Raw genomic sequence first — 16,639 nt, 5'->3', positions numbered from 1 at the left:
AACAAAAATACATAACATTTTTTTAAAGCCTGAAACTGCAATTATTATACTTAACAACTTTCTAGTTTGGTCAGCTGAAAATGGGGAGTGAGAAGGACTCCATGAGTCTTTATCTCCAATCTGGGCCTGCCTCTGAAATCTCAGTTACCAGGGAACTGTACAAAGCAAGGACACAGTTTTAATATACATGCGTTTCAGATAACACGATAACCATGTAAAGAGAACCCACTGGTTACATGAGCCATTTGCCTCAAATACCACTTTCATACAACACCAAACTTAAGCCATGCATCTCACTGAAATCCATAGACTGTTTTGGACAATCATGTTTAATCTAAAAGTAAGTGCAAACATATAATTAATTAATTTAACAGACAGTCTTGAGCAGTAAGCAAAGCATTACATCACTTTATAAAATGTATGAGGTGTTTTTTTGGTTGTTCTTTTGTTCTTGTTACTTGACCTTTTCCCCCCTAATTTAAGCATCTTTGATATATTTCTTAAGTGCTTAGGAGAATAAAGACATTCATTCTGGGAATTTTAATAAAATACAATGAACAAATATCAAACTCTCTATATAAACATATCAATATATATTTAACACCATTAACCAGAATGCCTACTAAAGTAATCCCAAATATATCAGGTAAATGCATAAACACTCTAACCAGGGATTATTTCAGAAGGGAAAAACTGCTATCATTTTTGGCTCTTCTCCTTTTTAAGGATACAAGTATGGAATTTTGCCATTTTCTTTTTTTAGTTTTTATGAAAATGCTACATTGAGACTTGTTTAAAAGATCCCAATTCAGTATTTATATGGAAAAGTAATGTTAAAAATGCCAAAGGGAGGGCTTCCCTGGTGGCGCAGTGGTTGAGAGTCCGCCTGCCGATGCAGGGGACACGGGTTCGTGCCCCGGTCCGGGAAGATCCCACATGCTGCGGAGCAGCTGGGCCCATGAGCCATGGCCGCTGAGCCTGTGCGTCCAGAGCCTGTGGGTCCGGAGCCTGTGGTCCGTAACGGGAGAGGCCACAACAGCGAGGGGCCCGCGTACCGCAAAAGAAAAAAAAAAAATGCCAAAGGGAAGTATTCTTGCAGAAAAAGGGAAGAGAGAGAAAAATGAAACAAAAGCAAGTGAAACAAATTCTCAAGACTTCACTGAATTTTCAATGAATTTTTACAAAGAGTAAGGAAGGTGTGGGAAATGAATTTTCTTAACCTAGCTCATTTATGGATGGCATATGGATAGATAATGTGACAGACTAAATCAAGAGCCCTAATAGAGTACTCCAGCAGCTACATTTCTTTGATTCTTATTAAGAAGCTCTAGCTTTCCAGTAGTTTATCCTAAAGTAATCAGGGTTTACATATGTAATTAATGAAAATGATAGTCTCTATAGTACTGTTTATAAAATAGTGAAAAATCAGAAATATTCTAAATGGCCTAATATAGGTGAATGATTTTAAAAGTGGTTATTTCTATATAATTCTTGACTGCCTTTAAAAATGAGATTAGAGGGCTTCCCTGGTGGCGCAGTGGTTGAGAGTCTGCCTGCCGATGCAGGGGACACGGGTTCGTGCCCCGGTCCAGGAAGATCCCACATGCTGCGGAAGAGCTGGGCCCGTGAGCCATGGCCGCTGAGCCTGCGCGTCCAGAGGCTGTGCTCCGCAATGGGAGAGGCCACAACAGTGAGAGGCCCGCATACCGCAAAAAAAAAAAAAATGAGATTAGACAAAAATATTCACTGATAATGAAATATGGTCATAACACAAAGTGAAAAAATAAGAAAACAGCATGCGTGGAATGATCTCATTTTTATGTAGAAAGGACTATGGACACAGGTACACTGACTATAACAGCCCTATCCAATAGAACTTTCTACAATGATGGCAATTTCAATATCTACACACTCTGATAAGGTAACCAATAGCCAGATATGGTAATTAAGCACTTGAAATGTGGCTAGTACAACTGAGGAATTAAATTTAAATTTTTTACATTTTAACCGATTTTCATTTATTGGCTACATAAATCTAAATGGACAGAAAATGAGGTGTGACAATTATTATCAGTGTACTTGCTAATTTTTTTTAAATGAACATCTATTACTCTTAATATTACTGTTAAGACAAAACCCAGAAAGCTGTTAATCTTCAATGTATTATATTTGAAAAGACAAGAATGTACCAGAAGCAGTCCCACCCTTCTCTCCCCCCACCCTCAATCCCATGCCACTCCCAAGTTCCAGGACTTTTCATCAAAGGACCATGGAAGTGATCAGGTAATTTAGTAAAGGAGAAAGATTTATATGATCTAAAGAGAAACACGAGTGTGTAGATAAGGTAATTTAAAACAGAGTTTGAACAAGGAAAGTAAATATATCTTTCTAGATAAAAGATACATAAAATAGAGTTGCCTGGAAATTATGAAACAGATACTACTTTAGGAGTGAGTTATAATAATAAAAACAGTTTAAGCTTTAGTAAATAGATTATCTTAAGATTTTGTTTTTGTTTTTGTTTTTAAAGCAAGGTAAAATTACCACTTTAAATTTGTTAAATATTAGATGATCTAAAAAGCTGAACTAAGAATAAAGAAGGATTTGTTTGGCACATTTAAAGAATGAAATTAGTTTTTTATTCTTAAAATACACTCAAATAAATCTCACTAAGCAGAGAGAACTTTCTGTTCTTAGTCAAGAAAACATTTCTTATTATAACAACTTTATATCAGCTCTACAGACTGTGGCAAAGTAACAGCTTTCTCCTTTCTTCACTAGTAAAATGGTAGGTAATTTGAATCATCTGCTTCATGCATAGGTTATAAATATTAGTGAAATTGTTTGGTTAGGTACTTTGGGCTGCCTCAAGGGAAAACACTGTATTATGTATCATGTAACCAAAGCAATTTTTGGTAAATGTACCAACATCACCTTTTTCTTTCTTCTCCCTCCCTGTCTCAACTCTTCAGTTCATGACAGGAGAACTCATGGGTTTAATCTACAAGTAACAACAAAAAGTGTATGACTGCCCATTCCTTATAGAAAATCCATAACCAGAAGTCAATGCATGCTCGGAACCAATATTCAACAACCCATCCTTAATGAAGAATGACGATTTGACAAATGGTAGATTATCTACACATAATTTATATCTGACTATACGTTTTATATTTGTATATAAATAGAGTATTATCTGACATGCTGCAAATTCACATAACTTTAAAATAAAAGAATCTCAAAATACCACCTAATCAAGAAGAAGTAGAGGGCTTCCCTGGTGGCGCAGTGGTTGAGAGTCCGCCTGCCGATGCAGGGGACACGGGTTCGTGCCCCGGTCTGGGAAGATCCCACATGCCACGGAGCGGCTAGGCCCGTAAGCCATGGCCGCTGAGCCTACGCGTCCAGAGCCTGTGCTCCGCAACGGGAGAGGCCACAACAGTGAGAGGCCCGCGTACCGCAAAAAAAAAAGGAGTAGAAAATTACTCAACTTCCTTATCCACGTTAACACAAAGTAATGCAAAAAAGCCAGAGAGAACCTAGTCATCTTCCTGTGAATTGCTCTGTCATTCCACACACATTTCTTGAGTATACAATTAGATACCAGCTATAGGCAACAAGAATACAAGAATAAATGAGACAATTATTGTTAGTTCCTTACCACAGAAGATTAACAATAGGATCAGCCAAGAAGAACCAAGTACAATCTCAGCAGAATACCAAAGGTGCACATAACAAGACACTGACTGATTGGAAGCATGCTCAAATTGACACCTTACCTGATTCAGTTTAAGAGACTGTCACTTGACCCTACAGCTGCATTGGAAAGCAAATATATTTTGATTACAACAATTTTAGTTTAATTCATCACTATGCACATACCACTTGTATATGCTAATTATTAAGTAGGAAAGCACTTTGAACTGTGTTTATGACCCTGATTCACTTGGGGATCAGCTCCAAGATATTTTTCTCTGTGATGGTAACCAAACAAGTCATTCTTCGTAACCATTTCTTTATTGTTTACTTAGGAATTCAATTTCATAAATAGAGTGTAGTCAGTCAGGGTAGTCTAGGTTATGGCCAGTAACAATGTTCTCCATAATCTCAAAGGCTTATTAGTAAAATAAGTTCATTCCTTGCTTCTGCTACAAGTTGGAAAGTGATAGCAGGGGAGTTCCCTCACTCATAGACCCAGGCTGAAGAGGACTCTATGTGAAAATGTAATCCCTAAATAACAAAGGTAGGAAAAAATAAAATATGGTAAATCGTACTCTGGTCCTTAAAACTTGTGCTCCAAAGTTTATATTTGGCTCCCAACTCACATTTTGTAGGAAAAAAAAAAAAGGAAAGGAAATATACTATTGAGTGGACAGATAGCTACTCTACTCCGAGATGCCAATGAGAACTAGAGGTTAAGACTACACCAGAACTATAAAGACTGTCTTTGAACTACTTAAACTGCTTATAATTCCTGTCTCAATGTTGCGGGAATATGAAAAACTATGACCAAAGCCAGTGACATGAAGAACCAGCTCAAAGAACATCTGTGTGTGTCTTTTGATCTCAGAAGAGCCAAGGGATAGCACAAACCAAAAAAAAAAAAAGTTTAAGTATTACAAATTAATGTCTTCCTTCACAGAAAGATTTCATGCAACAAGTTATTAAAAATAACCTATTTCCCTAGATTCTAGAAATATACTTCCAAATAGTAGGGGCAAACAATGTTATCACAGAAATAACCATGCATATTTTGGATAATTATTTTTTAATTAAACAAGATCCACCTGACTTTTAAATCTTAAAAATGAGCCACATAATACATTCAATTTTTCATTATGGGGTAGCCAATTCTTTCATTTTAATTTTTAAAAGTGTATCCTAAGTTATCATAAGGCACTTCAAGCAGAGACCCTTAAACCAAAACCTGCTTTCCTGAATTTCTGCAATGTATTGATAATTAAAACTATAATCTTATTTCACTATAAACTGTGTTTAACCTAAGAATAATTGTCTATTAGATACCTCACCTTATTCCAGTGCTGGGAAGACACCAAATACTTTTTCTATTTTAACTGACAAATTGGACTTCAACCAAAATTGGAAACTTTTGCTTGCCTGAAGACACCATTAAGAAAATGAAAGGCAAGATTGGGAGAAAGGATTCACAATAGATAAATCCAACACAGGTCTATATCCATAACACAGAAAAGAATTCTCAAAACTTGGGAATAATAAGGAAAAAAAGTCAAAAGATCTGAACAGAGACCTCACAAAAAAATACACATAAATGATCAATATGTACATAAAAATATGCTCAACACATTCAGCCATCAGGGAAATGCAGCTTCTTGTAAAATTCAACACACACTTATCATTCCACCCAGCAATCCCACTCCTAGGCATGTTACTAATAAGTCTTATATCTTACTTGTTTTATCCTTCTGTGGAAACATCATTAATCATCCACTCAAACTTATTTCCTCTTCTTACTACTTAAAAAAATCCTATTTTATTTGGGAAGCAAGGTGCCCAGATGTAGGGGATAAATCATGACTGGTACTAATTCTGATAATCTCATTCCTGTTTGCCAGTGGTTACTGCAGGGGGTGAACATGTAACCTACTTCCGAAAAATGGGCTCTTAAGAGGAAGTTTTCTGGGAAAGATTTTTCTTCTTAAAAAAAAACTTAAGTAGAAAAAGCCCTTTTTTTACCTCCTCCTTTCCTGCTTTGGATGTTGATGTGAGAATATGATGCTTGGAGCTACAAACCAAGAGGGAAAAGCTAACATGTTTGCCTATTTAGAGATTGTTGAAACTCCTGAGTCAATCCTAAAACCTCGTGCAGACTTTCTATCATGTGAGTCAATAAGATTTTACTGTTTAAGCGATTATTGTTGAGGTATTCTGTTATTTGCAACTAAAAGCATCCCAGATAATACACATCCTACTCCATTTCAAGAAAAAGGGCAAAAGACATGAAGAGGCATTTTACCAAAGAGGAGATACAGATGGCAATAAGCAAGTGAAACATCACTAGCCATTAGGGAAGTGTAAATTAAAACGCTGTTGAGCTATTAGGACAGCTAAAATAAAAGATAGTGACAATACAAAATCCTGGCAAGGGTGCAGAGAAACTAGATCTCTCATACATTGCTGTTAGGAATGAAAAATCATGGAACACACTGGAAAATACTATGACAGTTTCTTTAAAAAGCTAAACATATACTTACTGTATTACCAGCAATCACACTCCAGAGCATTTATCTAGAGAAAAGAAAACTCATCTCCACATAAAAACCTGTAAACAAATGTTCACAGGAGCTTTATTTGTAATAGCCAAAAAGTAGAAACAACCAAAATGTTCTTCAATTGGTGAATGGCTAAACTATGGTACATCAACACCATGGCATAATAATCAGCAATTTAAAAAAAAATCTGGAAGGTCAAGTGAAAAAAAAAAAAAAAGCCAATCTCAAAAAATTATATACTGTATGATTCTATTTATATAAAATTCTCAAAATGGTAAAATTATACACATGAGAACATATTAGTGGTTGCCAGGGGTTAAGGATGTGGGATGGGGAGTAGGTCATTATAAAAGTAGGCTATAAATAAGTAGAATGAGGGGGATCTTTGGGGAGTCTGATAACATGTTCTGTATCTTGACTGCAGTAGTAGTTACATGAATCTCAACGTGTGATTAATGGCATAGAACTATACACACTGTACCAACACTAGTGTCCTATTTCTGATACTGTATTATGATTCCATAAGATGTAACCACTGGGGAAAACTGGGTGAAGGATAGATACATGGATCTTCTTGTACTATTTTTGCAACTTCCTATGAATCTATATTTCAAAATAAATGTTAAAAATACATAATAGGGCTTCCCTGCTGGCGCAGTGGTTGAGAGTCCGCCTGCCGATGCAGGGGACACGGGTTCGTGCCCCGGTCCGGGAAGATCCCACATGCCGCGGAGCGGCTGGGCCCGTGAGCCATGGCCGCTGAGCCTGCGCGTCCGGAGCCTGTGCTCCGCAACGGGAGAGGCCACAACAGTGAGAGGCCCGCGTACCGCAAAAAAACAAAAACAAAAACAAAAACAAAACATAATAAATGCCTCTTATTATGTAAAGAGTTAAATATAATAAAGCAATATGATATTTTAAGATCTGTGGTTTACTGGGAAACACAGCAATCTAGCAAGGGCAACACAACAATCTAGCCAAGACAACATACAGGAGGCTTTCTTAGTTTTATTGACCCATTATGCAAAGATTTATAGATTCAGTTGTATAAGAAATAGATGAGAAATGTATTTTCTATTTAATTTAATAAATATTTTATAATTCTGTGAATATTCTGTATTATTTAGACCTTAGACTCTATAGTATACAATTGATGGTTTCCTAGACCATCCTAGCCTGGTTTCCTAGACCATCCTAGCCAATGTCAACTCATAAGAGGTTACGAGCTAAAAGCTTAACTTCAACTCCCACCCAAATATCAAACACATTTATGCCCTTATAATGAGTCCCACACAATCTTATTGATCATCATCAACAAAATGGTGACCAATTCTACTATGATCAGTGGAACTGAAGATAAAGCGTGATGTGCTAACTTATGACGTGTAAAGCCTTTTGAATCCACAACTGGATGAAACAAATCTACATCTCCAAAGCACACAACATCAGCAAAGACATGCTCCTTTGCAATTTTTAACGGATAAAGTAAGACATCAGTAGTTTTCAGTGGAAAAAAAAAGGGTTTGATCACTTCAAGAGGAGAATCTATAATATCAGAATCACAATCATCAATAAAAATATTCAAAAAACTTAAATTTTAATTAAATTTTAATTAATTTTAATTACTTAAAAGTTCTTTGGGCAATAAAGAATGCCTATGCTTGCCTGTGGGAGATTTAGGAAAACAAAGTATATAGTTTAGATACAAGTATCACTGCACTCAGAATTAGAAAGGCCTCATTCAATTCTGCCCGTGCAAGAAAATGACCCAAAAGGAATATTTATAATATAGCTTTATATTAAGAGTTTGGTTTTATATTCTAATGTTTATAGAAGTATATATTTATATTTTTAGTTATGGAATGAATTTTAGTATTTTTATGGTAGGAAATGGGTTGTCTGAAACTGAACCTCAATTTATAACTGACACTCAAAAAACCAATAAATGAACTTAGATAAAAGGAGCATTTTCATTATATGCTTTTGGGAAGTGGATTTAGGAGGAGGAGAGGAATATTAATTTCAATAAGGTATTAAAAGCACTGATAGAATGAAAAATTCAGAGAGGTACAGGTAGGAAAATAGAACACTGAAGCCTAAAAGGGATAATATTCCAAGAAGGTAAAAACTGTATAAAATTCTATAGCTAATGACAGAAAAATCCAATGGATATGACAAAGTGAAGCAAGAAAGGATGAAAGTAGGGAAGTTGAAGGTCTAGAAGATTAGGTAAGAATACATGTCAAGTTCAATAATTGTTATCACTTAGTAACTTATCACAAGTAACTTAAGATGTTTAGTGGTCAGAGAATATGTGGTAAGTTCAAGCTTTTTGGGTTACTTTTATGAAATGACTTAGTCTAGGACATGGCTGTTTTAGTGAGAGACATAGGAGGAAATGGGTAAATCAAGTGAAAATGGAAGATGTCAAAGATCAAAAAGGATAAGGTGTCCAAAGCGTCACATCAATGGATGGTGAAGTGACAAAGGATAATGAGAGAGAATGGGATAAAGAAGTTTTGTCAGGCAATGCAATAATTTGAGGAACACTAAAAAATATATTTGAGGCTGGAAGAGATGGCTATGAAGAGGGAGAAAATCTTAATAATGGCACCGCCTCTGTACCTTTAAAAATGACATATGTATTTGAGTTTTATCATAAAAATATCTGACTAAACAAATGGATGCCATTCAGGAAGACAACAATTATGTAAATCAACCTGCCACAGGCTAAAGGAACATCCACCACCTTAAGTTTCAAGAAGGAGATGATACACTCAGGAGAAATTATGCTTGTTCTCTAGAAGCTTGTTTTAGATTCAAAATGAAAGAGTTTATAAAATATAGCAAAATCTAAAAATATATATACTTAGATACATATAAAATAGAAAGACATGCTGATTGAATACAATTTCATATAATCACAATACTTAAAATCGTTGAAAATTTCAATTTTGTTTGAAATTGCTTTTTCTCTAGACTATGGCACATGTTGAAAATATTAAGCCTTGAACTACTGTATTCAAACCACTCAGAGCTTTTCCAGTGCTAATAAAATAGCTGGTGTTCAATTTTAGTAACATAAAGAAAAAGGTTTTGCCTTAGTACTACATGACTTTCCTTGAATCAACCTAAAACCTCCAAATATGTCATCCAGTTCAGTTAGAACTTGTACTTTATAATGGTTCTCATTGATGCTAGGATGGAAAACTTGCAGTCTTTTAAAGAGACTGTAAATTAACTAAAGTTGATAACAGTAATCCATCAAAATTTAGTTCCACACCAGTGGACATTTGCCTCACATTTGGAGAGTTAATGTTGCGAAACTTGTTCCTAACCAACTTTAGATTTCCATCTCTCTACTTCCCCTTGGTGGAAAAGAATTGTTTCTAAGAATAAGTAATAAAGCCTTCTTTATTTATTCTCTGGGAACACTATTTCCACTGCAATAAAAAACAAGGAAAAAGTTACCCTTCTTCCTTGTGTAAACCTTCATTTAAAATGTTACACCTGTCAGGCTGATAGTACAATTTAGATATCAACAAATAATACTTACCAATACATACATCGATCTTTCCTTTAATAGCAGCTTCATGCAGAGGGGTATAGTTCCAGTTATCCCTGGCATTTGGATCAGCTCCTTGGCACAGTAACAGACTCACAACCTCAGCATGGCCAAAAGAACAGGCATTATGAAGCGGGATGAGACCGCCATCATCACGAGCATGGACATTAGCACCCATCTGCAGTAAGTGTTCTACGACATCCTTCCTTCCAAAACCTAAAACGGAAGAGGGAAAATATTTTATACTGTACGTCAATTTTGTAAAAAGAACCATTAGAATTCCTTTAACAATACCAACAAATGCGAACAACTGAAGTACTGTGTTCTATAGCAAAAAGGTAAAAAAAAAAAAAAAAGTTGCCATTCAAATGGATTCTCTCATCTCACAGAACTTAGAACTAAGAAAGCTCTTCCCTTAATTTGCTCAGTTCCTTCAAAAAACATTTCTTCAACATCTATTATGTGCTGGGCAACTGTGCTAGAAATGTAAAATGAATAAGGCAAGATTCCTGTCCAAGGCATTCACTTTCCCCTCATGCTTCACAAGACAAAATCGTATGTATAAAATCCATCTCTACATTTTAATAAAGGTTATTTAAATACCAATGACAACCAAATCTAAGCCAAATCACAACACTCAACATTACACTAGGGCAACTGGAGAAGAACATATGGAAACCAGAAATATGCGGTGATAGTTTGGTTACAAGATATTTGAAAAGGAAGAAATAAAGATAATGCCATAACATCTATCTTGGGACTGGTAGCCAAACTAAATGAATGGGTGGTTAGGTGAAACAATTCAAGCTTGGATTTACTGAGTTGGAGGAAATTTTATGACAAACAAGTGAGAATGCAGGCATTTGGAAATACAGAGCCAGAACACTGGTGAAAAGTATCACAATTTTCAGACAGAAAAATGGCGGGGGGTTGTCGGAAGAGCTAGAAAAAAATCTAAAGCACTGTAAGGACTAGGCAAGCACTGAGAAAGGTAAGGAAAACCAAGAAAACACACCATTATGGAAGTCAAAGGGCAACAACACTATGCAAAGTCCAACATGATGAGCATTTAGTGAGGTCAATGGAGAATGGAAAAGAACAGTTATTTTGACAATTTGAAAGTCATTATAGTACTGTGATGAAGTTACAAGCTACATTGCAATGGGTTAAAAAAAAAAGGAAACTGCAAATATTAGTATTTTTATCTTTACAGCTTAATACTTTCATTTATGACCCTTTCTTTCCTACTTTAAATTTAACTAGAACTTAACTGGCTAGGTATCACTACCTCCATGCTATTACTTACCATGCAATGTTGTTAGAAAATGACATCTTAAATAAAACTGAAAAGCAATAAGGGTCCTATCTTCCTTTATTTTATGCATATATAAACTAAATAAATGAGAACTATGTGGAAAATAGAAGGAAAAAGAAAAAGGTTTCTTTCAATGTTATGTCCTCCACACTATCTTTAGAAATCCACTCATTCCAGGAAAGCAGGCTCTAAAAAAAGTCTTCAAAGTAAAAGATATGTTTCCACAGATATTTATCAGAATTAGGTTTCCACAGAAAATATCCTTCAAATTAAGTTGAAAATTTTGGGTGAAAAGAAGTCAATTTCATATTAGTAACTGGAACACCAAAAGTATAGGGTACATGCTAATGTAACTATCACCATCCTGCTGTTTCTTTATTATATGCCGAACTTTACAGATATTACATTCTGTTTAATTCTCTGACTTCAATGTGCCTCCTGCCTCTACTGTCACAGCCCTACTCTCCCACTGGGCCATAGGTGCTTTCTTTACCCATGAAGATTTAGTGATTTTCCTGTTTTATAGATCTGAGTAAAGCCTGAGTGCAAACACACCCTCATCAGTGCATTAACAGTGTTTGAGAACTAATTTCCTTTCTTCACTAATAAATAAAGATAAAATAAGATACTTCTTAACGTATCAATTGGTACTTTAAAAAATATACGTTATAACTTTGAAGCAAAATAGCAAAGAGTGTGTTTACTTTTTACTAAAACTTTTAGATCTAAAATATAAAATAAAACAAAACAAAACAAAAATGCTTGGTATCAGCAAGGAAGTGGTGAAATGGAACTGTGCTCACATACTGAAAATGTGAATAAAAACTGGTATGACATTTTAGAAAAAATGTAGCATTATCATGAATAGGCTTAAATACTCTCTGACTCAACAATACCTCTTTTCAAACCTTATCATTTAAAAAAAGATTCACATATGAACAAATATTTTGCATCAAGAATATTTATAATAACATATTAGAGTGATGTGGCCACAAGCTAAGGAATGCTGGCATCCACCAGGAATAGTCAAGGAACAGATTCTCCTAGAGCCTGGTAGGGAGCACAGACCTGCCAACACCTAGATTTTGGCCCAGTGATACTGATTTTGGATTGACAGCCTCCAGAACTGTGACAGAAAAGAATTTCTTTTAAAGCCATAGAGTTTGTGGTAATTTGATACAGCAGCCACAGGAAACTTATACAGGTAGTTTAGAACAAATTATTCCTAAAGTCTATTTTGTTTTAAGTGTTAGAATCATACAATTTGCTTTGTAAAGTGGAGAGAAAGTAAGGGATAAATATTTCCATGCAATAGTTTGGCTACCCCTATTGTATGTTTTTTCTTTCTTTTCAAATAGAAGTGAAGGAAATTAAATATTACAAATCCAAAGTTATCTATGGGAGGGAACAAATAGTATTATATTAACTTATTTTGCAGAGAACTAAATTTTGCTGTGTTATTATAAGTAATTTTATGGCCAACTTCTTTTGTAGGTACTTGTAGACCATATTTAGCTACATCTAAACAAATTGGAAAATGGTGAGAATAAACACAAAGAGAGTCATCTTCAGAGTAGTTTTTGGAGTTCTATGCTCATTCCCTGAATCTTTGGTGGCAAGGAAATTCTTCATTTGGTGCTATGTTGGGGCCCCGTGAATCCTTATGAAGTGGTCTTGTGGAGTCATGTGGAGGAATGTGAATGCATTTGGTCCCAGAGATAATTGAAGATAGAAGTCATACACCTGGATATGCCACTTTTAAGTTTCACTAAAATTTTGTGTTATGATAGGAACTTGCAGGCACATTAATGTTGGTGTACAAATGTAACATGTATTTTCCCCTCCTTTTAGATTTACTTGTATGTGTAATTCTGGGTCTAAAATTATTGTATTAAAACAGTATAAATTGAATGCCTACTAAAAAAATAAAAATAATATTTATCATAATATTTATAGAAAATCACGGAAATTAGATGCCCAACAATAAAGACTCTGTTAAGTGAATGATGAAGTGATGGTTTTTGATATAATACCATCCTGTATTAAAAGGACGCTAGAACACTGTGAATGTAATGTCACTGAGTCATATACTTTAAAATGGCTAAAATGGTATTTTATTTTTAAATTGCTTAAAATAAACAAAATTTTAACATTTTAAAATTCATATATTTTACCACAATGAAAAAAATCACCAAAAAAGGTATAGACCATACACACACACACACAACAGGATATTACAGAAAATTCAACAACATAGATTTTTTTTTTAGATCAGTCTTTTAGATTAAAAATATATAAAACAAAATATAGGAGAAAATATATATATATATATTTGATACATAGATGGGTAGAAAAAGAGACTAAATCACTAAGCAGTAGAAGTATGGAATATTTTTCTTTTTGATTATCTGTTTTCTTAATTATTATATAAAAACATAATTTTGTATAAAATATATGTGGGTGTACACATATAAGTTTATAAAAGAAGGTGGAGGTGAACAGTCAAAACCCGTAAAGATACATTTTATATGGCAATTATGATGTAAACTCTTCTAATTTGATTTTGTATTAAAATACATTATTAAATCAGAGGTTTTGTTACCTATGAAACAAACAAGTCCCCTATTTAAAGTACTGTAATTTAGAAAACCATACATAAAAAGTTTATCAAAACATATACTCTACCTGTACTCTTAAGCACAAATCATAATTGGTCATTCGCCATTCTATCCATGTTGAATGCATATGCATTATTTTTCACACATAAAGAGAATTTGTTATCTCTGATGGTTATATAAGGCCTTTGTTTCATAACCAAGGTTTGTAGTCATAATTATCTCTATAATTGATTTGTTTATTTGGGTCTAAAGAACCAAAGTAAAAATAATAATTAGGGTCAGTTCAAAGAACTACATAGAATTTGAAGTAACGTATCAATAACTAACTCAAAGAAACAGTCCCTAAGTGAAAGCATTACAGACATACTGCAGACAAGATTTTCAGCGTCCCAGCTCGTCAAGCTAGCACACATTTAAAAAAGTTAAGTCACAGCTTTTAAAAGGAATGTTGCTACATACATATATATATATATATATATTTATGGTTCAGTATTATGAAGTACAAAAGGAAAACCAATGAACCATCTCCCTCCGATCCAAAGGTTGTTAAAAATTAAGACAGAGTAATACTCTGATTTTTACCAACAAAACAGTATGTGCTATAACACTTCCAATCTGAGAGTTGTACAACAGGTATAATTTAGCTTTTACAGAAAAATTCTTTTTGCTTAAAGTACATGCCCTGTTCTTGACAACAAAAAAAATAACAATAATAATGGTTAAGTAGCTAACATTTAGTAAGCTCTTATGTGTGTCAAGAAGTATGCCAAATGCTTGACAAACATTAGCTCCTGTGATAACACCCTGTGAGAGATACCATTACCCTCATTTTACTGTTGAAGAATTCTTCCCCTCAGTCCTGATATGTGTGAACTGTACTTCCAAACACACATCTCAAATCTGCCTACTCCCCAGTGCCACCAGCTTGGTTTCAAGTTCCACAATCTCTTGTCTAGACTTCAGCACATAACCTTCTGTTTGTCTCTCCACTGTCACAGCTGCTGCCCGACAATTCATACTTAACAGAGTAGACAGAGTGATCTTTTCAAGGCACATATCAGATTAGGTCACTTCCCTACTTAAAATCCTGCAATGGATTCCAATAACACACATAAAATATTACTAAAATCTCCTTATGACCTAACAAGGCTCTATGTGAGCTGGCCACTCTCACCTCTCCCATCTCATTGAGCTTTACTAACCCTGTCTTCCACTTTTTGTTCCCTGGATATGACAAACTTATTTCAGTCTAGAGGACTTTGTAATTGCTGTGTGCTCTGCCTGAAGACCTTGGACCCAGATCTTCACATGCCTAGCTCCTTCTGTCATCCAATTCTCAGCCAAAAGGTAACAGCTAGGAGAGACTTTGACTGACTACTCAATTTCAATTCACCCACGAACGCACACACATTCTTCCGTCATTGTTTTCAACGTTTTTTTTTTGTTTTTTTTTTTTTTTGCAGTACGCGGGCCTCTCACTGTTGTGGCCTCTCCCGCTGCGGAGCACAGGCTCCAGACGTGCAGGCTCAGCGGTCATGGCTTACAGGCCTAGCCGCTCCGCGGCATGTGGGATCTTCCCAGAATGGGGCACAAACCCGTGTCCCCTGCATCGGCAGGTGGATTCTCAACCACTACGCCACCAGGGAAGCCCCTCAACATGAGTTCTTTACATATTTTGGATATTAACCTCTTACCAGAAATATCATTTGCAAATATTTTCTTTCATTCAGTAGTCTGCCTTTTCATTTTGTTGATGGTTTCCTTTGCCATGAAGAGGCTTTTTAGTTTGATGTAGTCCCACTTGTTTATTTTTGCTTTTGTTGCTTTTGCTTTTGGTGTCAGAGTCAAAAAATCATCACCAAGATTTATGTCAAGGAGATTACCACCTATGTTTTCTTCTAGGAGTTTTATGGTTTCAGGTCTTACATTCAGGTCTTTAATCCATTTTGAGTTAATTTTTGTGTATGGTGTAAGACAATGGTCCAGTTTCATTCTTTTCCATGTAGCTGTCCAATTTTCCCAATCTCATTTATTGAAGAGACTGTCCTTTCCTCGTTGTATATTATTGGCTCCTGTCATAAATTAATTGACCATATATGTATGGGTTTATTTCTGGGCTCTCTATTCTGTCCATTGATCTATGTGTCTGTTTTTATACCAATACCATACTGTTTTAATTACTCTAGCTTTGTAATGTAGTTTGAAATCAGGGCATATGATGCCTTCAGCTTTGTTCTTCTTTCTCAAGACTGCTTTGGCTATTTGGAGTCTTTCGTGTGATTACATACAAATTTGAGAATTGTTTGTTCTATTTCTGTGAAAAATACCACTGGAATTCTTATAGGGGTTGCATGGAATCTATATATTGCTTTGAACAGTATAGACATTCTAACAACTTTAATTCTTTCAATCCATGAGCACAGACTACCTTTCCATTTATTTGTTTTCTTCAGTTTCTTTCATTAATGTCTTACAGTTTTCAATATACAGGTCTTTCACCTCCCTGGTTAAATTTATTCCTAGGTATTTTATTCTTTTTGATACAATTGTAAATCGGATTGTTTTCCTAATTTCTCTTTCTGATAGTTCATTATTAGTGCAAAGAAAGGCTACAGATTTTTATGTATTGATTTTATGCCCTGCAACTTTATTGAATTTTCTTATTCTAAAGCTTTTTGATGGAGCCTTTAGGATTTTCTATATATAATATGACATCTGCAAATTGTGACAATTTTACTTCTTCCTTTTTAATTTGGATGACTTCTAGTTCTTTTTCTTGTCTAAGTGCTCTGGCTAGGACTTCTAATGTTATGTTGAATAAAAGTGGCAAGAGCGGACATCCTTGTATTGTCCCTGATCTTAAAGGAAAAGCTTTCATCTTTTCACCACT

The 16,639-nt window shown here is 34.9% G+C and overlaps 1 protein-coding gene across 1 annotated transcript in view; it reads right to left on the bottom strand.

The window, feature by feature from the left end:
* The window catches only part of TNKS (tankyrase), a 174,319-nt gene that overhangs the window by 139,866 nt on the left and 17,814 nt on the right, over window positions 1-16,639 (bottom strand). Inside the window, exon 2 of the mRNA XM_030832386.2 lies at window positions 9,808-10,032. Coding sequence (XP_030688246.2) covers window positions 9,808-10,032 — 225 coding nt within the window. The remainder of the gene's footprint in view (window positions 1-9,807; window positions 10,033-16,639) is intronic.

Source organism: Globicephala melas, chromosome 21 (genome assembly GCF_963455315.2).
Source record: "Globicephala melas chromosome 21, mGloMel1.2, whole genome shotgun sequence".
Lineage (NCBI taxonomy): Eukaryota > Metazoa > Chordata > Mammalia > Artiodactyla > Delphinidae > Globicephala > Globicephala melas.
Note: the sequence above shows the minus strand (reverse complement) of the source record. Positions and strands in the feature narration are given on the sequence as shown.